The sequence below is a fragment of the Mytilus galloprovincialis genome, chromosome 10, assembly GCF_965363235.1.
Source record: "Mytilus galloprovincialis chromosome 10, xbMytGall1.hap1.1, whole genome shotgun sequence".
Taxonomy (NCBI): Eukaryota; Metazoa; Mollusca; class Bivalvia; order Mytilida; family Mytilidae; genus Mytilus; species Mytilus galloprovincialis.
Window position 1 is genome coordinate 1,191,478 of NC_134847.1, and position 25,407 is coordinate 1,216,884.

General features: G+C 33.0%; 2 protein-coding genes and 1 long non-coding RNA gene across 3 annotated transcripts in view; 1 reads left to right on the plus strand and 2 right to left on the minus strand.

Annotated features, from left to right (window-relative positions):
- Window positions 1–25,407, minus strand: part of LOC143049634 (centrosomal protein of 162 kDa-like) — a 247,218-nt gene that overhangs the window by 216,170 nt on the left and 5,641 nt on the right. The gene's annotated exons all lie outside the window — the stretch shown is intronic.
- On the plus strand, window positions 3,237–9,838 carry LOC143049635 (uncharacterized). Its single transcript, XR_012970275.1, has 2 exons — window positions 3,237–3,562; window positions 3,701–9,838. It is a non-coding gene; the product is annotated as an uncharacterized LOC143049635 (long non-coding RNA).
- Window positions 10,848–13,129, minus strand: LOC143048760 (centrosomal protein of 162 kDa-like). The gene is made up of 3 exons (XM_076222633.1): window positions 12,949–13,129; window positions 12,037–12,144; window positions 10,848–10,985 (listed from the first exon to the last, which is right to left on the minus strand). The coding sequence occupies exons 1-3, from the start codon at window positions 13,117–13,119 to the stop codon at window positions 10,848–10,850; spliced, it is 417 nt and encodes a 138-aa protein (XP_076078748.1). The 5' UTR covers window positions 13,120–13,129.

The following is a 25,407-nucleotide window of genomic DNA, read 5'->3' on the forward strand; positions in this document are numbered from 1 at the left end:
ACAACATCATACAAAATCTTATCAAAGTAGTGGTCATTATATTCATTTCCAGAAGATCTTTAATTAAATAATTTTAGTACTGAAAAGGAGACTCTTGTTAAGAAATAATCTCCCTTTAATTATGTTGCATAAACATACGTTTCGTAAAGTACAACATCATACGAAAGTACACATTATATTATTATTTAAAAAAGTATTTTCAAAAATCTGGTACTTGCAAATGGTAAACAAAGTAGATAACTTTTTAAACTAAGAAAAAAATCTAGAGGTTCTAGAGGAAATAAAGAGGGAAACTAATCAAAAAAACTTATAAGGTTTGGTGGATGCTGTTTCAAAGAAGATCCATCCCTAATTTGTGTTGCTCTTTTACAGTAAATTCTTTAAATACTCTTGGATACAACATATATTAGAAAAGATTCTTGGCTTCATAAGATTTTGTCAAAAAAGGGAAAAGTGTGAAAGAAGACCTGACCCATATTCAATATACACTGTTAAATTTGTTCATGTCAAGTCAATGAAATCTCCCAGTATTATGTTCTGGCAAATACAAATCCAGATCAGCGTGTTACACAGATAAGAAAATAAATTTCTATGTTTAAGTAAAAACTTGATGTTAAAAATAAAACTGACCAGGGGAAAAATACAAAGATTTCAGTGGAAAGTATCATGTATCAGTCAGCATTAACTGATCAATTTTACATCGAAAGATAACAATATCAAAATTTTTGTTTTATACAATAACATTAAATAAGGTATGTTATAAAACATTTTTTTCATGGAACACAAAACAACACATGTGACAAACAGAATGCACCACATCGTTAAATTGTGTAGACATTTTATAGTTGATCCTATTACAACCATAACATCTGCATAATTCCTAACAAGAAGTCACAGAGACATCCCTTAATAATTGACAAAAACATTTTAGAAATCGATGCAAATTCAGAAAATTCTAATATAATTTGTTTGTCTTTTCAAACAACAGATCATAAGAAATTGATCCACAATGGTAGTTAAATAATAAAGAATTCCAACAAGTGAAACTGCGAGCTACTGCTCACTGATGATACCCCCGCCCCAAGTGGATAATATTAATAGTGTAAAAATATGCAAGTGTTCGGTAAACAGAAAGTATCTGAAAACGCATCACATGGTGTAGCTGACTTATATAAGTCCTGAAACCAAATTTCAGAAATCCTTGTATTGTAGTTCCTGAGAAAAATGTGAAGAACATTTTCAACTTGGCTATCATGTGTAAAATCATACAAGTGTTCGGTAAACAGGAAGTTGTCAAATGATCAATCTGAAAACGCATCACACGGTATAGCTGACTTAGATAAACCCTGAAACCAAATTTCAGAAATCCTTGTATTGTAGTTCCTGAGAAAAATGCGACGAAAAATATTCATTGGACGAACGGACTGACCGACGGACTGACGGAAGGACAGACAGAGGTTAAACAGTATACCCCCTCTTTTTTAAAGCAGGGGTATAATTATAGAAAGGGTTTTCCCTAAGATACCACAGACCTCAATATCTCAAAAATATAAAGGACGGAATATTAATACAAATTTAGAATTAATAAAACTACTAATTAAAAGAGCTACTGCTATGATACTGCTGCACTGACAGGTATAACAACTCCTTGTTTTTGGATTAATTTTAAAACGTCTAATATGGAATCTAACTCGGTTCTAAATCTTTGGATTTCACTATTTTTAGAATCTACAATTCCTTTCCATTTATTTGCTTCCTGGTCCATTTCCACTGAAGCTGTGTTTTGGCATTTTTAATAATTTGTTGCAGTTCAAGTTCTCGTGTTTCACGTTTTTTCTCCATTTGAATTATCTTCTGCTGAATTGACTCAAAATGTTTCATTTCCTGAAAACAAAACATAATGTATAACATTAGCAATACGACACATATAGACTAGTAGTTGCAGATCCAGGGGGAGGGTTCCAGGGGTTGGAACCCACTTTTTTTGGATGATCAATGCATTTGAATGGGGACATATAGTTGGAACCCCCCTTTTTCCTGGGTTGGAAACCCCCCTTTTTAAAATGGCTGGATCCATCCCCGACCAGGCACTCCTAGGTGACATTTAGACAAGGCCCTCTTAGGTGACATTTATACAAGGCACTTCTAGGTGACATATAGACAAGGCACTCCTAGGTGATATTTAGACAAGGCACTCCTAGGTGATATTTAGACAAGGCACTCCTAGGTGACATATAGACAAGGCACTTCTAGGTGACATATAGACAAGGGACTTCTAGGTGACATATAGACCAGGCACTCCTAGGTGACATATAGACAAGGCACTTCTAGGTGACATATAGACAAGGCACTCCTTAGGTGACATATAGACAAGGCACTTCTAGGTGACATATAGACAAGGCACTTCTAGGTGACATATAGACCAGGCACTCCTAGGTGACATATAGACCAGGCACTTCTAGGTGACATATAGACAAGGCACTCCTAGGTGACATATAGACAAGGCACTTCTAGTGACATTTAGACAAGGCACTCCTAGGTGACATTTAGACAAGGCACTTCTAGGTGACATTTAGACAAGGCACTCCTAGGTGACATTTAGACAAGGCACTTCTAGTGACATTTAGACAAGGCACTCCTAGGTGACATTTAGACAAGGTACTCATAGGTGACATTTAGACAAGGCACTCCTAGGTGACATTTTGACAAGGCACTTCTAGGTGACATTTTGACAAGGCACTTCTAGTCAACAATCTTTTTAATAGTAAAGGGATTAAAATACAAAAGCAATCATACTTTAATTTGTTCTTGAAATTTTTTATCACATAAATAAAAAACATCATACTTTAATTTGTTCTTGAAATATTTATATCACATAAATGAAAACATCATTGAATAAATTGTGTGCATCCAAAGTGTTTACCTTCAATAGAAACAATCAAACCAAAGCATTTTAAAGCCAGGAATGTCTAAATACCTAAACAGAGCTTTAAATAACATGAAAAGAATAGCCCACTTCAGTGCTTCAGGGAGTAAAAACCTTAGTTTCTTAATAATGCATTATTCTATCAAGTGTTATAAATCATGTCCAAGTACCAAAAAAATTAACTACAGTGCTGATAAAATAGGTGATTTGCAGTCTACCAGTAGTGGTATCAACCCAATGCAAGTTAATGAAAAAAACACTATACATTTCGTACATTCACAGAGCTTTTTGTCATTTACCTTCAATAGGTGTATCGGATCGATAAACATTATAACTTTGATTGATAATTAATTTTGGATTGTATGGCGATTATTTTAATCTGATAACTTTTCCGATATTAGTATTGATTTTATGACGGATTTATCCTGAATTGTTTATGTGATAAAGTACATTATACGTTAAAGAAGTGGTGCTCCAAATTATGGAGGTATTATCATGAGCAGAAAGTACTGTATACAGACTCGTTTCTTTCCCCTTACTCGATTTAACACTGAAATGGTTTTTGAACTTCTTTGTTCATTCTGGAAAACCTACAAGTTATTAGCAAATGATTGATATGATATAGGCCGTCAATGCGTAAGTGATATGCACATTATTATTGAACAAATGTTTGAACTGCTTATTGTGTCTATTAACGGTTATCAATCGCGATGTCAACATATCAAACTTATGACTTGTGTGTTCGTTGAATATTGTCATATTGTGTATTTTTAGGTTGAAACATCATTTACAATAAAAAGTTACAGCCTTTGACGAATTATCTTCATACATTTCAACGCAAGGCAAGATGTCTGTTGATGCCGATCACAAAAGAGTAACAAAGAAGAAAAGAAGTACGGCCAAAGGGAGATTTCATAGAATATATGGTCGCTTACTAGAAGGAATACAGGATGAGTCTGGGATAATTGTGGTTGAAAAAATACTTCAAGATTTGGAAACAGCTTACACAGAACTAGAAGCAAGACATGAGGTATTTTTAGAAACATTTGATTCTGAAAATGAAGAAGACAAACCAAAGATAAACGAATATAATCATGATTTAACTGGTATGTACCGAGAACTTTGTAAATCAAGATCATTGTGCGAGAATATAAGACAGAAGATAAAGCATGAACAAGACAGTAAGTTAAAGGAACAAAACTCAATGAAGCATGCTAATAAAAATAAAGATACTGAAACGTTTAGGGTGAAAAAATTAGAGGCTCCTATTTTTGCTGGCAGTATTCGTGATTATCCAAGTTTCAAAGTTGATTATGAAAGACACATGATATCGTCATACGGTAAAGATCCTTATGCTCTGAAGCAATGTTTAAGTGGTGAAGCCTTAACTGTTGTGAAAGGTGTTGACAATGATTTCGAGGAAATGTTTCGGCGTCTTGATATGAAATATGGCAGAGCAGAGAAATTGATTGATCACATATTAAATGAATTAAAAAGATTAAAGAAAGTTCAAGAAGGTGACAACATGAAGTTTATTTCGGTAGAAGAAACTGTCGAGAAATGTTGGCTTGATTTAAAACGTATGAACCTCGAATCCGAGATGAACACAGCAACTATGGTGAGTCAGATAGAAAAACTCCTACCCCCTATACAAAAACGTGAATGGGCATTGCGAAAACAAAAGACAGAATCGAAAAGTATTCCCCTGAGTTTCAAAGAGTTCTTAAATTTTTTGTTAGAGGAAAAAAGTGCTCTTGAGTACATGGAGTCTGATTTGCGTGAATATGGAACAGCAAAAGGAAAGATCAATACTTTGGATGCAAATGAATCCGAAAATGACGAAAATAATAATGATGTAGCTGTAGATCCCTTACAAGTACAATTACAAGAGAACCAACAAGTGATGAAACAGGTTGTTGAAGGTCTTGCACAGGTAGCTCAAGCAATGTCAAACAAACCAACAAGTCGATACAATGCAGACAAATATGCCGGTACAAATAGAAATACAGAAGGGAAGTTTAAATGTTGGTATCACAAATCAGATAATCATGAAATAGGTGATTGTTCTATATTTGCGAGATTAGATAGTCAGACAAAGGTTGATTTAGTGAGAAAAAATGGTGGATGTTTCAGTTGTCTAAAGATAGGACATTTGTCAAGACATTGTCACAGCCGTAAACCTTGTGACATACAAAATGAACTTCATCAACCATGTGGGAAAATTCATCACAAAAATTTGCACACTGCACACATGGATGGCATATCCTTTCATAACTCTACACAGGTGATAAACGATGACAAGAACAAGAATGGGGTACTATTGATGATCAGTTCAGTTCAGTGTAAGGACATGTCTTTGACAACACTTTGGGACCCTGGAGCAAACATGTCACTTATCACACACAAAACTGCTAAACGATTAGGATTATCTGGACAAGATATAACATTATCTGTGACAAAGGTTGGAAATGTAACCGAACATGTACAAAGCAAAGAGTATGTAATACCGTTGACTGACCTTGGAGGTAAGATATGGACAATAAAAGCATATGGCATGGAGGAAGTTACGGCCGAGGTTGCAAGAGTTGATATGAGTAGAGTCGAACAACTGTTCAAAGGTATCAACAAGAATGATATACAAAGACCAACTGGCCAAGTAGACATATTGATCGGCACAGATTGTTGTATTTTAATGCCTAATAAAGAAGAACAAATTGGAAATATACAGTTAATGAAAAATCAGTTTGGGTACTGCATTCGTGGCAGTCATCCTCTACTAGAAGTGCCAAAATTGTCAAACCATGGCATAGTCCGTATTTACTGGGCATCTGGAAAAATCATTCCGTTAAATGATATTCATGTATTGGACAGAGACAGTATTAAAGACAAACTAGATTCTCTTTTTGACATAGAAGGGCCAGGGAAACAAACCACATTAAAATGTGGTTCATGTAAGTGTGGCAAATGTGCTGTGGGACAATCGCAACATAGTTTAAGAGAGGAGAGGGAATTAAATATCATTAAATCAGGCATGATACATGATGAAGAATCACAGCAATGGATAGTAAATTACCCCTGGATAAAAAATCCAAACAACCTACCAAATAACGTGAATTCAGCCGTATCAAGACTTGGATCTACCGAAAAACGACTACTCCGAAATTCATTAAAATATGCAAGTGCCTACGATGAACAGATTATGGATATGGTGAAACGTGGCATAGCAAGGAAATTGACCAAGGAGGAAATGATGAGACACAACGGTCCGATACATTACATAACACATCATGAGGTATTAAAACCCGAATCAAAATCGACACCATTAAGAATCGTATTTAACTCCTCATCATCTTATATGGGACACACTCTGAATGACTATTGGGCGAAAGGGTCCAATGTGATAAATGATTTGTTAGCGGTCTTAATTCGTTTCAGACAAGAATCTATAGCTTTGGCTGGTGACATTTCAAAAATGTACAATGCGATAAGACTTTCACCGTTAGATCAGCACACACACCGATTTGTGTGGAGAAATTTAGAAACACACAGAGATCCAGATCACTATGCATTGTTGACAGTTACTTTTGGCGACAGACCGAGTGGAGCTATTTCGACGCTTGCATTACATCAAACAGCACAAATGTATCAACACATCTACCCAGATGCATCAAAAATGGTGATAAGAAATAGTTATGTAGATGATATATTACAGTCAGTTGAAAGTGTAGATAATGCTCGTTTGATAACCCAGCAGACCGAGAAAATGCTGGCATGTGGAGGTTTTCGCATTAAACATTGGATTATATCTGGGAATGAAAAATGCGGCAGTAATCTACAATCCCCAGTTAGTGGTGAATCCGTGGAGGTTGATGTAGATGAATTTGCGCATGAGAAAATTCTCGGAATGAGGTGGGATCCAAAACAAGACTTGTTCGATTTCAAGGTGAAGATTAATTTTTCTCCTAAGTACAAGAATGTTCGGAAGGGAGAAAATATAACGAAGTCACAGATTGAAAGTAGCGTACCTACGTCATTAACTCCTCGAATGGTACTCAGTCAAGTTGCTAGTGTATATGATCCGTTAGGACTTGCTACTCCGTATACTTTAGCAGCTAAGGTTCTAATGCGAAAGCTATGCATAGAAAACAATACAAATGACAAGACTTTACACAATTCTCGATGGGATTATGCCATGTCAGCAGAATCACGGTTAGAATGGATGGATTTTTTCAAAGAGCTTTTCGACATAGAACAGTTGAAATTTCACAGATGTTTAAAGCCAAATAATGCTGTTGGGGATCCAATGCTAGTCATATTTTCGGATGGAAGTAAATTAGCTTATGGAACATGTGCATATGTCAGATGGGGAACAGATCAAGCGGGATTTGAATCACGGTTAGTGATAGCAAAAAACCGTATAGCACCAACTAAACAGATGTCAGTTCCTAGACTGGAATTATGTGGAGCTGTATTGGCAGCTAGAATTAGACAAAAGTTAGTAGAGGAGATGGATTATAAATTTAGTCGAGTTATACACATAGTCGATTCAATGATTGTTAGGGCACAAATTCAACGAGAGAGTTATGGATTCGGCACATTTGTTGCTACAAGAGTAGCAGAAATTCAAAATAAGACTGAACCGTCCGATTGGTGGTGGGTACCAAGTGAATTCAATGCAGCGGACCTCGCAACAAGGATTACATCTCCTAATGATTTAGTTAAGAACTCAATATGGAAAAATGGACCTAAATTTTTAAATGATCCAATAGACCAGTGGCCTTTAAGGCAAGATTGTAATTTAGGTAATGACGAGCTACCCGACACGATAGGTATTGTTATGTCATCTGATATCAAGAAGATGAATGATACAATGTCTGGTTTAAATTTCGAAGATGTTAAACTGGAAAACATTTCATCATATTCAAAACTTTTGCGAGTAACATGCATACTGATGCGAATCGCCACTACGAAATCATTCAAAGGTGCATCAATGGGTGTAACTGCCGAAAGTCTAAATGCTGCAGAATTTGAATGGATGAGATATTTACAAAGAGACATTTCGGATAATTGGACAAAAACATTTCGAAGACTATCTCCAGAAAAGAATGACGCGGGTATAGTTGTTGTTGGTAAAAGATTAGCTGATTGGCTGAAAGCCACTTGGAACAGAACTGATTTAATGCTATTACCTAATAAAGGGCATTATGTGTGGTTATACTTAAAGTCAGTACATGATCAGGATCACGCAGGAGTAGACGTAACATTGGCTAAAGTGAGATCCAGATTCTGGATTCCAAAGGTGCGCAAATACATTTCTATGATTAGGAAAAAATGCATTATATGTCGAAGACGAGAAAACAAATGTATTGGACAACAAATGGGACCATTACCTTTGGAACGACTTCAACCGTCACCAGCGTTTTCGTACTGTTCAGTAGACCTCTTCGGACCTCTTACAATTAAGGATACCGTTAAGGGGCGCACTCGTGGAAAAGCTTATGGAGTGTTGTTCAACTGCATGAGCAGTAGAGCTGTATATGTAGATCTTGCTGATGGATACGATACTAGTAGTTTCATAATGGTATTACGACGATTTACATCTATTAGAGGATATCCTAAGAAGATAAGGTCGGATCTTGGATCACAACTAGTATCAGCTAGTAAGGAACTAAAGGAAGTAGTAAAAAGTTGGCATTGGGATACGATCAAAATGTTTGGGAACGGTAACGGCATGGAATGGGAATTTACAAAAGCAGCTGACGCTCCTTGGGAAAATGGATGCAGTGAAGCATTGATTAAATCCGTCAAGAAAAGTTTGAGTCTTGCCATTGGACAATCAATCATGACATTTTCTGAACTACAAACCGTGTTACTTGAAGTAGCCAACATTTTGAATGAGCGACCTATAGGAACTTCAACGTCTGATCCGAACGAGGGAACATATTTATGTCCGAATGATCTTATTCTCGGAAGAGCATCTTCGAATGTGCCAGTAGGACATTGGGATGAATCAGACAATTTCAAAAAACGTTGGAAATTCGTGCAACAAGTAGTTAATACATTTTGGAGAAAATGGCACAGAGATTATTTTCCATCGTTAATTATTAGGCAAAAATGGCATGTGAGTAAACGGAACCTTCAAGTTTTGGACCTTGTTCTTGTACAGGACAACAATTCGTTTCGTAGTAATTGGAAATTAGGACAAATAGTTGAAGCAAACTCAAGTAGAGATGGTGTGACGAGGGATGTAACCGTTCGATACAAGAACATTGGACCGGGAACTAAATACACCGGAACTCAGGACTTATTGATCCGAAGATCTGCACACAGAATTGTAGTGTTGCTTCCAGTTGAAGAACAATGTTAGTAACAAATGAGAGTTAATTTCACACAAACTTTATGGCGGGGAATGTATCGGATCGATAAACATTATAACTTTGATTGATAATTAATTTTGGATTGTATGGCGATTATTTTAATCTGATAACTTTTCCGATATTAGTATTGATTTTATGACGGATTTATCCTGAATTGTTTATGTGATAAAGTACATTATACGTTAAAGAAGTGGTGCTCCAAATTATGGAGGTATTATCATGAGCAGAAAGTACTGTATACAGACTCGTTTCTTTCCCCTTACTCGATTTAACACTGAAATGGTTTTTGAACTTCTTTGTTCATTCTGGAAAACCTACAAGTTATTAGCAAATGATTGATATGATATAGGCCGTCAATGCGTAAGTGATATGCACATTATTATTGAACAAATGTTTGAACTGCTTATTGTGTCTATTAACGGTTATCAATCGCGATGTCAACATATCAAACTTATGACTTGTGTGTTCGTTGAATATTGTCATATTGTGTATTTTTAGGTTGAAACATCATTTACAATAAAAAGTTACAGCCTTTGACGAATTATCTTCATACAATAGGACTACAAGAATCCAAACATTTGAAAGGCAGGCAAGGGATATTTAAATAGAGTAGAAAAGTTTATATTGAATTCCTATTATTAAAACTATACCTTCCTAAATTCTTATCAGTATTCAATTTATTTCAGTTTAATATGTAGGCATGTTGGAAGTAGAAACAAATGTCCCAATTGACCACTTTTATTTTGTGCAACTAAACTTTATCAACTGATTTTTATAGTTCGTTCTTATGTTTTACTGTTATACAACTGTCCCAGGTTAAGGGGGAGGGTTGGGATCCTGATAAAATGTTTAACCCCACCACATCATTTAAGTATGTGCCTGTCCCAAGTCAGGAGCCTGTAATTCAGTGGTTGTCATTTGTTTTATGAGTTACATATTTGTTTTTTGTTCATTTTTTTATATAAATAAGGCCGTTAGTTTTCTCGTTTAAATTGTTTTACATTGTCTTATTGGGGCCTTTGCTCATTGTTGAAGGCCGTACGGTGACCTATAAGTGTTAATGTCTGTGACATTTTGGTCTCTAGTGGACAGCTGTCTCATTGGTAATCATACAACATCTTCTTTTTTATAAAGAGAAATTTCCTGATGGAGAGGTTTTCTTATTAATTACTTACTGGAGTGTGGAATTTCTTTGCCTCACGTAATTCCTCTTTTAGTCTGTCAATTTGGTTTTCTAAACTGGCATTCTGTATCCGCAGTATAGAGAGTTGTTCGGAATCTAAATGTGATTTATTTAACTGGTCTTTTAAATGTTTTATTACCACCTGAAGAAAAAGAATTTTATGATCATCTATTTTAATAATTTACTGCTTTATTCATGATCATCAAATGAGCAAGCCATTACCACAGATGATGAATATTTTTTTATAAAATTATAAAACAAAAAAGAAGGTAATAAGATTACTTTGACCTATAGTTAATTACTTTTAACTCATTATGACTTGGAAGGAGAGCATTCTCATTTGCAATCATACCACATCTTCTTATTTGTATTGAATTCTTACCTGTTGAGCATCTGTTTTTGATTGTAACTCTGCCATTTTAGAGGCAGAATGTTGTAAAGCGTTGTCTGCCAAAAATTTCTGTAGCTCTCTCTGGTGTGAAGATCTTAGTACACCAATCTGTGAAAAAGTGAATTCAAGACATTTAAACTAAATAAAACAAATAGTTCAATTTTGATGTCTGATTGGATGGCAGTTTAACTTCTGGTGACAAAAAACATGCCTTTATAGGCCAAGAACATGTTAGTGTGATATGAGACTAAGTATAAAAGGCAGACAAACTGAGCCTGATTTTTAACTTGCTATTTGCCAACTGTCTGTAAGGAAGACCATAGAGCAGACAACAGCCGAAGGTCATCAATTGGTCTTCGATGAAGCGAGAAACTCCCACACCCATAGGCGTCCTTCAGCTGGCCCCTTAAAAAATATGTATACTAGTACAGTGATAATGGGCGTCATACTAAACTCCGAATTAAACACAAGAAACTAAAAATAAAAATCATACAAGACTAACAAAGGCCAGAGGCTCCTGACTTGGGACAAGCGCAAAATTGCGGCACGGTTAAACATTTTTATGAGATCTCAACCCTCCCCTATACCTCTAGCCAATGCAGAAAAGTACACGCATAACAATACGCACATTAAAATTCAGTTCAAGAGAAGTCCAAGTCCTATTCATTTACTCTCACACTCAAGACAAAAATGCTACTACATTTGCTTTATCACAAAATCATATAACCTAATAGAAAGGTTATATCAAGGAAGAAAACTAAATAGCAAGGCAGCTTTTATTTACCTTCACGGTTACTTTATTTCCATGAGATGCTGAACATTACTTTTTACTATTGAAGTTATGTATACATGCAATCTATCTTTTTCGATAACAAATCTCTCAAGGAACTCCACTTTAGTCTCCAATTCCAAACTTCAGCATACATTGTTTAAAAGTCAATCATTCAACAGTGTCATGTTTTTATCACACAATCAAATATAATAATGGGACTATCTACCTTTCTAGTATCACAATATAGATTAAAGACAGATTGACTTTCAAATCATTATAATTAACAAATCCTTTGCATTATACATGTTATACCAACCGAAGTCCTAAATCCTATAGATTCTTATAATAACTCATTCTAATAAATCTACATATATATGTCACTGGTACCTGTTCTTCATATTTTTCTCTTGTTTTACGATTCTTGCCTTCAAAATGAGCGTGATATTTCTGTAGTTCTATCCTATGTGTATCTACCTCTAACTGTAGTTCATCAACCTAATAAAATAAAACTTCGATATATAGTATTTGAATCTATTCATTCTGCTAGTTATAATGGTGATTTTTCTTCAACTAAGTGAATGAAGCAAGATTAATTTCATTATTCTTTAAATTAAATGAGGACAGCAATTCATCTTGAGCTGAGTGAGGACAGCAAGAGTAATTTCTCTTGAACTGAGTGAGAAGTCAGAGAAGTAACTCTGTACACTCTGATTCTATCAAATATTGGTATATTTTAATGAATCAGCTGTTTTAATGATCATTTTAAGTATTACTAATTAAGAGTCATTCTAGCTATCAGATACCAACTGATTTCTATCAAAAGACGTCAAGATTTATTGGTGAATAGTAGGGACTTAAGTTCATTGTATGATTGATAACTGATGTTTATCCAATGGCAAATATTAGGCCAAAAAAAATATATGTCTGTTTAGATTACATACTTTTAAAAAGATAGGGTAGGTAGGTAAGTATTTCCATTTTATCTAAATTTTTTAATTTTATTTTTTGTGACATGGTTTTGAGTCATACAGTTTTGTCTTGTTGTGGTTCCAGTTGATCAAGTTTACATGTAATTTTAAAGAATGGATCATTTCCCTTTGTTATTAGTTTGGTTTTTTTTTGGGGGGGGGAGGGGAAATTGCAGCAAAATGTTTATTTCTTTACATGAGTCGCGAATTTCCTAAAAATCATATTAATGATTGTGGATGTATCAGGCAACACTACCTTCACTTTTGACAGGAGTTCAATTTAATTTTCACTTTTCGACATCATACATGAAGGCTAGAGGGTAAATCCTACCTTTGATTTTAACACTTGATTTTCTTTAATCACATCAGATATATGAGTTCTATCAGCAAATGTTTCTGGTTCATATTGTTTTTCATTCACTCTGTCTGTAAATCCGTTCAGTTCAGATAAAACTTCTGTTTCATCTTTATCCATCTTTCTCATCTTTCCTTTACCTTTCATTTTCTTATTTTTTTCTTACAATATAAATGCATAGTTGAATGTTGGACTCTAGATGTATTCTGGGTTTTTTAGGTTGATGGGTTGCTGACAGAGGTAAGGTCTATGGAATGTATCACATAGTATTTATATTGGAGTAATATCTATATAACTATTTTAAAAAGATGTAAAATGAAACATTTATCTCTATATTCTAAATAAGTAAACAATACAAGACTTGACCTAACCAGTTGATTTGTTAGGCTAAAGGCAAACAGTACTATCTATATATAAACAAATAAAAAATATGCACAAGGCACAACCTCTCCCTCCCCCTTTCAAAAAATATTAATATAAAATAAAATAATCACATACTCTTTTAACTGGAAGTCTGGCTAACTCTTTAACTCTTGCCAATGTTAGAGTGAATGTTCCCAATATTAAGAAGAAAAAGCATGATATAATGACAAACGATAGTTTCACTGACCAAAAATTGTACAAAAGTAGCCCTTTAGAATACCATAATAAGGTCGACCAGTAATTGAAAAAACTCAAAAGTTAAAAATAAAGTTATTAAAAACATGTTCTTGGATTAATTTGCACTTCTCATAAGTGCAAATTGGAACCACACTTTTTTTTGTCGTAGAATCATCAAATTTGGCAATAATGTACCTCTGGGGATAAATAACACAATACAAAAATAAATTTGATATGGCTCGCCCGGTTCGGCAACTGGAGCGAAAACAGTGACAAAATCCTGTAGGATATTTTTTTCTCCCATAGGATTTTTAAAAATCCTACAGGATTTTGAGATATCCTATAGGATAAAGTCATAATCCCGTAGGATATTTTAAATATCCTATGGGATATATAAATCCTATCGGATTTATTTATCCTATAGGAAAATTTATCTCCTATGGGATTAAATTAATATCCTATGGGATTTAAAATCCTGTAGGATTTTCAAAAAAAGTGTTAAATCCGATAGGATTTTTTTTATCCTATAGGATTATCATGAAAGACTTTTTGACAGAAACTAATGTCCCTTAGGATATTTTTTTCTCCTAAGGGATTTATTTTGTCCTGTGGGATGTTTTTTCTCCTATGGGATTTTTTTTCTCCTACCGGATTTTTTTCTCTCCCTTAGGATAAATTTTGTCCTGTAAGATATTTTGTTTTCCCTTAGGATTAACTTTGTCCTATAGGATTATTTTTTCTCCCATAGGATTAAATTTTGATACGTTTTGTCATCTAAGATGGATTCGTCAGTTTTGTTGGTATCTTACAAACGTTAACAATTGTTGCTACATAGATATTGATCACTACGTAGCTACTACGATATTGAACTCAACCTTTGTATTTAGCCTAGCTGCCTCATAGATATTGATACCAGGGATCAGTTCAATATCGTAGCAGCTACGTAGCGACTATGTAGCTGCTATGAAAATCTAAGAAATAACTAGTCTATAGCTACACGTTCAATAGTCAATATCTACGTAGCACTACGTAGCTGCTACGATATTGAACGCGTCCCAGGGTTGGGTTCAATATCGTAGCAGCTACGTAGCTGCTATCAATATTTATGTAACAACTAGTATATAGCTACACATTCAATAGTCAAAATCTACGTAGCACTTCGTAGCTGCTACGATATTGAACACGTCCTTGGGTTGTGTTCAATATCTTATCGGCTATATAGGGCTATGTAGATTTATGACTTTTGAACGGGTGGCTAGCCTAGCTGCTACATAGATATTAATAGCAGCTAAGCTAGCTTCTTGTTCAATAGTCATAAATTTACGTCGCACTACGTAGCTGCTACGATATTGAACGCAACCCTGAAAAGGGTCGTTATAGTTTCAATAATTATCGAAACGGATACATGGAAATATTACTTTATAGGATTGTGCAAATCTTGCCTTCGTATATGGTTTTCATGATATTAATTATTAATGAGTCTGTTTAATAAATGTTGTTTGTTTTACGTCCTGTGGCAAATATTACATGTATGTTCATAACGAGAACACAATAGGTAGGCTTTTCATAGCAAATATAAAAGGTCGACTGAGAGAATGGACATGGAACTTGGAATGGTAATGCAAAATGAGGATATATTGAATAAAAAATAGAGCTGCCTCAATTAATTGTGCAAGAGTACCAAATGTGCAGAAGTCTTCCGTGCATGAAATCTATGCTTAAATCGACCATCGTTTTTCAAGTACAGTTTTTAATAATATCAACTGGTTAAATGCATTTTGATGGCTTAAATAAAAAAATAAAAGGGAGAGTTCTTTTAGATTGGATTATTTATAGCACTTTAGTTTGTTTGGTATGATAATATATTTCAGATTTCTCTTGGTTATGTTTTTGCACTTAGTGCGGGAAATCGTGGGTTCAAATCCCGGCCTGGTCAATCCAAATACGTCAACATTTAAAATTGCTGTTCCTCCGCTAAGCAAGTGGAATTAATAATTTAATTACACCTCTCCTCCATTACATGATATATCTGTAAAAAAAGACTGGTATGCTCGAGTGGCTAAATGATGTCCAAATGCGGAGTGTTACCTTGTGAACTAGCACGTTAAAAATCTTTCTCGACACTATCAGTCTAGAACAGGGTTCATATTCAGTATAACATTTGGAACTTGAATTTGTCTCTGGACAGGTCTGGATATAAGGCATATTCAACGTTCATTATATATCTACTAAATCGTTAATAAATAGAGAAGTATTTTCCTTGTACTGCTTTTTATTTCATGTACTTGGTTTGATTTCCACGAATTGATATTATAAAAATGGTATGGTTAAACTTTTCACAAAATATGTATGTGCCTTTTGTGATATTTTAAATGGCAGGTAATATGAAATTAGCTCCTTACTTTATTTATACATGGAACGTTTTTGTTTGGCTTGATAAGGTGTATAGGGATCTCTCTATAATAAATAAAAAAAACCAAAAGACTGTAAAAAAACTTTCAATATGTTGATTGTCTGTGTTGTTGGGTTGTTGTCTCATCAATATTTACTCTTAATCCCTTTTTTCGAACCCAAAGGGTAGACTTGAGCACAGAAATATTGTCCACTCTTGACTTCATCAGCTCGACTTTCGACTTAACCTTGCTGAAAAAGTAAAGCCCCCCCCCCCCCCTATTCCTACCAACGTGAAAATTAGTTAACAGACTAAGATGGCCACTACGATGTTTTATGCTGTTGTTTTTTAATCGCTGCCTATTGCAGCTATCATTCCCGGTTTTGGACAGAATAAAAAGTAGATGTGGTTCGATTGTGAATGAGACAACTTCAAACTATTGCTTTCCACCAAGGTCCACATGAAGCTGATGAACGCAAATTTATATAAAAAAAAAGAAGATGTGGTATGATTGCCAAAGAGACGAATGACATAGAAATTAACAACTATACATGTAGTTCACCTTACGGCTTCCCACAATGAGCAAAGCTTTTGTGTCTAATTTTATTTTATATGATTAATGTATTGCCTTGTGTCGTTTCTTTTGTTTACTAGTATATTGAATGTCTCTGGTGGTATGAATCTTACTTCATGAAATTTAAAATTATACCCTTTTTCAATAATAGGCTACCGCAATAAAGATATAAGCTTAATAAAATAATTATTTCAGATTTTCACTCGTTCAGGAAATGTCATACGGGACAAGAATGAGTTTTAATGGCGAAAAATATTTTTTTAAACAAATGTGCATGTGTAAGCTGTTTTGTGATGTTCTATTCTATCAGGAGTTTCAGAAAAGGGGGAATAAAAACAATTATGCCAAAAAACAGTTTAACTTGCGAAGCTTTCTTTGGTATTGAATGTTACAAAAATAGTTATTCTTTTGTAGATTTAGAACTTTGAACACAATTAAAAAAATGTCTATTGAAATTGGTAGATGGCAAAATAGTTAAAGAGAACATTTTATTTATTATATATACTTTATGTAAAATTAGGTGAAATTGAGGACGAGTTTCATTATAAAGTTGAAACAAAACGAAAAGTGTATTTAACGTTTTTTGTAAATAGCTTCTCAAATATTGAATTGATTTTATCAAAACAAAAAGTATAAGATCAAAAATTAAATTTTCTATCAAGATTCTTTATTTCTTATAAAACCAAGTTTAATGGTACAAGGAACGATATTTTTACATATAATAACATACAGATTTTGCGCATGACAAGTTTGCACAAAACGAGCAACAAGAATGAGAGATTGGGGATCAACCTGGAGAACATACGTCTATATTGATATTTCTAATTAATTTACACAAATTTTTCAATACACGAATATTTTTTGAAATAAATAAAGTGCCGAATGCATATCTATACCACATCTTCCTATATCTCACACTCACACCACATCTTCCTATATCTATGGGTATACTTTTTATGTCCCTATTCGTACAGGAAGTCCTGTGTTGTTATTTAGACGTACCGATCCACAATATCTGACACACATTTGCAAAACAGGTCATTTGTAATATAAGCTGGAAAAATTTCATAGTTTTAGAATAAAGCGGAGCATCGCAATTGTGTTAAAAATTAATATTTAATTTCCTACCAAAAGATATTGGTTTTTGTTTTCAATTCTTTCTCAAATTTAGATATAGAGTTGACACTGCAATGTTTTGTATCAGATTATTTCCACTCAGGAACTATAGAAGGAATAAACGATTCAGGGAAAGCCTGCAAAATGGAACCACAATTCAAAATTTTTGTGTTTACTTTGCCTTTGTTTTATTTTGTTTCTAAGGAAATTGCTATGTAAGCTTCTTTGTTTATTTAAAGAAGCCAATTTTGAGATACAAAGTGAGAAACAAAGCTTTTGCGATTTCATTTCCTTATTTACAACACTAAAGTTTACAGACTATCATTATACCTTGAGAGACATATGAGAGTATGTGGCGTCCGTGGGGTTCTTCAAATTCGATTACAGAAGTAATATAGAAAAACTCCAAGGGGTAAATACTATATTACGTTTTTAAAAGAGAATATAAATCATAACTGTCTTCTATGAACGATAACTTTAAAACTGATGTCAATGCTTTTTTTTAACAATTCATCTTTATTCAACAATTGAAGATGAATACCATTTTATTGTATAATGTAATAAGCAGTGATGTAAGAAATATAATTCACAATGTGCATGGGAGAACTAAATAATTTAGTTAACTTAATCATATGACTCTAAAGCCCGTTCTGTCATTATTAAGAGACGCTAAAGAACTGGACAACTGTGGAAATATAAGATTTTAAGATTTGGAAATAAATGAAATTGGTGTCACAAATGGTATGTCTGCTTGTATTTGATTTTTTTTTTATAAATATATATGATGCTCTTATACACAATTATTAATAGTTGTTTTACTTCGCTTAGTTATAGCATTTAACAAATAACTCTTCGTATTCTTATTTTCGGCATCAAATAAAATTTATAATGGAATATTTTTTAAAAGACAAGGAAAATGAAAAAAATATATATACAACAAAACTAAGCAAAAGGAGATGTGGTATGGCTGTCAATGAAACACCTATCCACAAACGTTGAAATTGAAGTAGCTGTAAGAAATAAATAAGTCATATTTACAGTCTAAAAATGTGTTTAGCCGGGGCCTGAACATCAAATTACACATATCTATACTTGTAATGCATTTGTAAACAAGTTCGTACCCTAAATATGTTCCTCTCCTAAACATCTCGAGGAAAGTGTTTAACCCTATATGTATTTAACCTGACCACATGTTAAAGATAAACATGTTTGGTACTGCCTCTTATAAATAAGTGAAACATTCTCGGTAAATCACATCAGAACTTAGATCAGACTAAAACCTCACTTAAACTGAATATATTTGTTTTTGTAGAACAGGAGTTTAGTATCCCATAAAACATAAATCATTATATAGAGACCTAGGCAGCAAAGATAGTCATTAGAATCTTTTTGCATTTGCCTGTGTTCTATTCTTTTAAAAACCTTGCGGTGAGGCATGGTTTCTGACATCAGAAAAAAAAGTGAAGTATAGGCCACTGGACGTTAAGCAACCAAGTATTAAACCTCACCTTTCCGTGAAGTGTTTACAATTATTTGTATTTTTAAAATAAAAAAAAAAAGGATAAACGTTTCCAAAAACTGAAAATATTTGAGAAGACGCTATTACCTTAGAAGTAAGAAAATTACCAGACAGAATAAACACGGCAGAAACAAACCAAGAGAACAATTTGAAATACCATATACATGTTAAAATCGGTATATACAAGCGGATTATAAACGGGACAGGGTTGAGCGAACATGAATTTCTACTGATTACACTAAAGGTGGCAATCAACCGATTGAAGCACGTGTCGAGAAAATATTAGATAACTTTCTAATTAAAAATGACATAATTATAAAATTTGATTTTATGATTTTTTACAAAGTCTTTTTCTAGATGCCATATCCGTTGTGATAGTATCTTTCCATCAGGACATTAGTGTACAATTTTGTTCTTAGTGCACTAAGGAGGTCCTTTGTAGTATTTCTACGAATCCCATGATTTACATGTATGCTGAGGGAAAAGTCGCACATGTTTTTATAAGTAGGACGAAAGTCACAAAAATGTAATCAAAGTGTACACGTTGGGAAAAAAGTCTGTTAGAAAGGTTTAAATAATTTTATTTAACATCTTCATATTTTTTTCTGCGAAATCATAACTTCGCTAGCCGTTAAGACGGAACGATATTCCATACCGCAGATACCATTTAATGATAGACTTTGTAAATTTTTTAGTTCGAACTGTGTGGAAAACGAAATACATGTTTTAATGGTCTGTCTTTTATATACAGACTTCCGATATGAACTTTTTAAAACATCACGTGAACATATTAACTTTGACAGAATGAACACAGAGAAAAGATGTATTGCTCATATGAACTGTAAATACAAACAAAAGTTTTTAGCTCGTACAATAAATAGTTTTTTTATTAGAAGAAAAAAGTTTTTATGAAATTATGATTTACAAACAATATATCTTCAGTATTATTTTTGTCTTTCTTTGTGCATATTTGTTTCTTACATAAAGGTTACTGTGATGTGTTTCAAATAAAATCCCAAGTTTATATACCTTTATTTTCTTTTGCAAAGATAATTTCAATTGTCAATTTTATTATAATATCCATCATCAGAATATTAGCATTTTAATAAAGATTTTATTCGTTTATTTTGTTACTTATATCAGGGACATATAATACATATGTATTATATGTCTCTGCTTATATCAAATGTGGATATTATTTTAATTTCATCAAAGATTTACTAAACAAATCCTGGATTTCATTGATAAAGATGTGTGTGTAACTATACAAATCCTTGTTGTAACTAATTCATAATTGTATATATTTTAATTAATTTTATTGTAAATTTAGTGTCTCGTAATTTTATGAAGGCTGGCTATCGATCTTTGTTTTAACTGTAAGACCAATGTGCGACACTATAATGAAATAATCATTATATTCATCTTTTATATTTAATCTCAATTACCAGATTAAAATTTCACACCTAATTGAACATTGCAGATGTACACTGACCACTATGTGTATATACCAAGAAACTGCTAGGTGTGAAAATAAGATGTGTCAATTGTATGAGGACCTGTACGGGGGTCCTTAATTCTATAATTGTTCAGTCTTTTTCTGTGTTCTTTATATATATAAGCACTTTGTCATTCTCTATTCCTTATCTTTTTTTCTATGTTTCTGTAGTCATTATTTATTTTCCTTTATTCGACACTTTTAACCCATTATTCACTATTCATCGACCCCATCCTGACCCTCTTTTTTAATGAACCGGTAGCAAATACGTCTCGAAGGTGGCAGCATACATCACAGTCCACGACATTATAAACTAGTAAGGCACACATACTGCTGGTGATCAACCTTTGATTTATAAACTAGAATAAATATACTAAAAAATTTTAAAGATAATATATATTTTTTACAATTTAGTTCGTCCGTTTTTTATCGACAAATGGTTCAGTTTTTTTTTCGCAGTTTTAAGTAACGTTATAATATATATATTTTATAGAATAGCTTAAAAGCAGATACATATCTTTATTTCGTGTCAAACCATTTCTTGGAACTTGTAAAGCTTTTTATGATAAATGGAATATTTTTTCCACCGATTGACCTATTGATATCCATAATTTGTTTTATAAACCAATTGAAATACCAAACACATGACGAAAAAACAGTCGCCGAAAAAACATATTCATAGTCAAACTGTTTGTACACACGTGCGTGATTAGCGGTCCATGGTTGAATGATCATGAATTTCAATCTATTACACAGATTGCAATCAATATTGAACGTGGCATGTGTCGATAAAATATTAAATTTTGTAATTCTTAAAGATGTTATCTTTTTAAGATTGGTACATGCAATGCAAATGTTTTAATATTTTAAATCTATGTATGTGAATCTCATTTTATGTTTGTATGTGGTGAGACTATAATAAAATATTGAATCTGAATCTGAATCTATAAAATATTGAATTATTTATTTTGAAATAGTTTACTTCTATAATTCATTCCCTAGTGCCAATTATATCATATCGTCTGGTCCTTTGTACTTGCATCACTTTTTATTAAAATTGTCATATGAATCTTTCGACAATTTCGATCACACAGATGAAGCTTTAAAAAGTTGAAAAATATTTTCACGAGTCCAACAGTTGACGTGCTTTTTTTATCATGTTTAAGCATGCGAAAATGTATTCTTAAAAAATCTAAGAGACACAGAAAACGTAATACTACTAGTATACGAAATCATTCAATTTTGCATAAAGATGATAACTCTAACTTTAAAAAAAAAACGTTCAGAAATATGAAAAGGAAAAGATGGACTTCTTTCTTGACCAAAATACAAAACTAGTAAACGGTGAATGTATATGTACTACTGTAGACTTTGTTATGATGACCTTTAACTTAATAAATATTTATTTTTTATTATTTCAATCAACAGGTATACCTTAATTAAATTTTTTCCGGAATAGTAATTTCTTTTTCTGGAAAAGTAATTCCAATTTGCGGAAACGTAAAAACGCCGCTACTTATTTCGGAAAAGTAATGCACGAAAATGCGGAAACGTGAAATTGGACTTTTGGAAAAGAAAATAACTACTAAAGGACATGTTAGCGCCGACATGAGTTGTAAGAAAAGATTTCCGAAACAACCATATCATTAAGAAGGAATGTTTACATGCTATACTCTCGTACTAGTATTACGGGGTTCTTGTGGCGTTCACCTTAGACACACATCTTTTTAACGATGTTTAACAAGAAAATCCCTTTTTAGCGGACAAGCAATTTTTTTTTCTGTTATTGAATATCGAGAAAGAAAATAAATCCCGAAATTAATTTGGAACTTTGATACTCAATAGTTTCCCATCAAAATATTCACAATTAGTGTTCGTCCAGTGGCATACATAACAATCTTATTTCTATATGCAATCAACAATGAGCAAAACCCTAACCTTGTAGTCATTTATAAAAGACCCGAAATGATAAATGTAAAAACAATTCAAACGAGCTAGAAAACTAACGGCCTGATTTATGTACAAAATGTGAAAATTCCTTGATAACCTGAATTTTCTTAATTATTTGCCTACAATATATAAGTCACTGTTTAAGAAAAAAAAAAAAAAATTCTGGGACTATTATATTAACGTTAGTATAATAGTCCAAGAATTAAAGTGTTGATAAAATAAGAGCCTCACATTTGAAAGTTTTAAAACATTTCGAAGATAAAAAAAAAAAAAAAAAAATATACAAAACAGACTTTTTCGTTCATTTTGTAACATGAATGAGGCAGTTAGTTTTCTCGACTGAATTGTTTTACAGTGTCATTTCGGGGCCTTGTAAAACAGACTATGCGGTATGGACTTTGCTCATTGTTGAAGGCCGTACAGTGACCTATAGTTGTTTATTTTTGTGACAATTTGGTCTCTTGTGAAATGTGGTCTCATTGGCAATCATACCACATCTTTTTTTATATATTTAAATCATTTTTCAAGACATCAAATTGTTATTTTGTGTTACTGTTGCAGACAATTCTTTTCAAATATTAAAAATTATTTTAATTAAATGGAATTTTGCATTTGCACCCGCTTGAAAAAAATAAAAACATATAAAGAAGCAACATCGAAATTCTCTGTACTTTAAGCGGCATTTTCACATGAGTAAAATATAAGGTCAACGTTTGAAACTTTTTCAGTCTTGTTCCGTCTTGTTCCATAACTTTCAGTCTTGTTCCGTCTTGTTCCGTATTTTTCAGTTTTGTTCCGTAACTTTCTACCCAGTCGTATAAACGAATCGTCGACAAGTGCGTACATTTTTTGGAACAACGTCAAAATCGTTGTTTTATTAGGAACGTCGTGTAACGCTAAGTGGCACCAATACCGTGCGTAACGTCAATATAAATCTGTGATTTTACTATGTCCACAACTTCGATGAACCAAAGCAAGTTAAACATCAACCTGTATCTAAATCAAATTGGTTCTCTTCTTCTTCTTCGTCTTCTTCTTTTGGTATACAATAGTCTATCGACATTCGATGATTACATACTGTTGGCATACGTGGACTAGTCTATTTACCAAACTTTTACCCCAATTTATTCAAAATATATGTTTTTTTCTTATGTTTAATGTATACATGTATATATTTTAAATTGCGCTATAGTTCCGTAACTTTCTACCCAGTCGTATAGACGAATCATCGACAAGTGCGTACATTTTTTTAAATCAATATTTCTGGTATGTTCCAATCTGTCCTTCACTATTGACATCGAGTATATATTACATTTTCCCAAAGTCAACCTTGGAAAAAATATTTAAATAGATTGTAATTTCATCAAATCTTATTTTTTGGGTATTATTTATATTTTTATTTTACACCAGAAATGTTATTTATAAACAAGCGTATGAGTTTAGTTATGACAAGTAAGACAGAGTTGTATATTATACATCTGATAGTTCAAAATGGAAAGTTATAAGTTATCGGCCGTGTACACTGAATATTACCTGCAGAAGTGAAACGATGCATGAACTTGCAAGTCCGACAGGAAATCGCTTGAATACCTGGAAGTGTCACCTCACACCCCTTACAATACCTTTGGAAGTAATACCTTAAGCCATGCTGGTGATCAGATGAGGGAAGATCAGAATTTATTTGAAAAAAGTTTATTACTTTAAAGAATTATGAACAAATTATATTTTCGAAAACAATTTTCACGGAACACTTATTCATGATTTCAACTTTGACTCTTTACTAATTCCAATATTAACAGTTTAAAAACAACAGACCATGGTAATTTAAAAAAAATGCTAAAATTTTCCGTATAAAGTTAGTTAGTCGAATAAAACAACAGTACGATTGACAAGATATCGACACGCAATTACGACTACATCCTTATTCTTTCAAAAAGAGATTCCCAGGCAACCTCAGAATATAAAGTTTCAGGTTTTGTAAATATTAGTAGACCTGTTACTATTCTTGCGGCCTCTAATTGCAAATTTTCTAATTTCCAAGGATCCGTGTTGAAGGCTGTTCTTTGACCTATTCAATTTTTAAATAAAATATGTTTAAACTAAACGCAGCCTTGGCTATAAAAAGCCTCAAATGTTGAAGGCTATTCTTTGACCTATTAAATTTGTAATAGTCTTCAAATTTCAACAAAATTCCGCGTAAGGGACCACAACTTGGAAATGGAGATAGGTTTTTATAAACTCCATTGCCAAATCAACTGTAATATTAGCACTCATACCACTAATTATATTTATATCTATTTTCAGCATAGAATATCTCAGTTTGTTATTGTCGACATTTCTATAACATTTTCTTGATAAAACTTTTTAATACATGTATAAACATTTTAACAAGCTCACCATATTCTAATTTAAGAGTTGGCGCCCATCAAAGCCATGCACACGAAAATATTTATAGGAAGAGAAATAAAACAAAAGCAAAATGATTTGTCCTTTTAATCTCTGAAATAATCAGCAATAATGATTTTTTTTTAAAGTTTTAGTTACGAATGATATTCTGGGTGTGTCTAAACACTGCTAAGGAGTCCTTAGTGCACTAAGGATTGATAACATGCCACTAAGAACTAGATGGAGAGCTGTTACATGCAATTTCTTTTCATATTACGGTAGAAATTGATATTTAATGCATAAAGAGGTAGGGACAATTTGTCGGCAATTTTTTTCATTCGATAAGATAGGTAAATAATGTTTTAAATAGCCCGATAGATGCTATTTATAGTACATAAAAATAC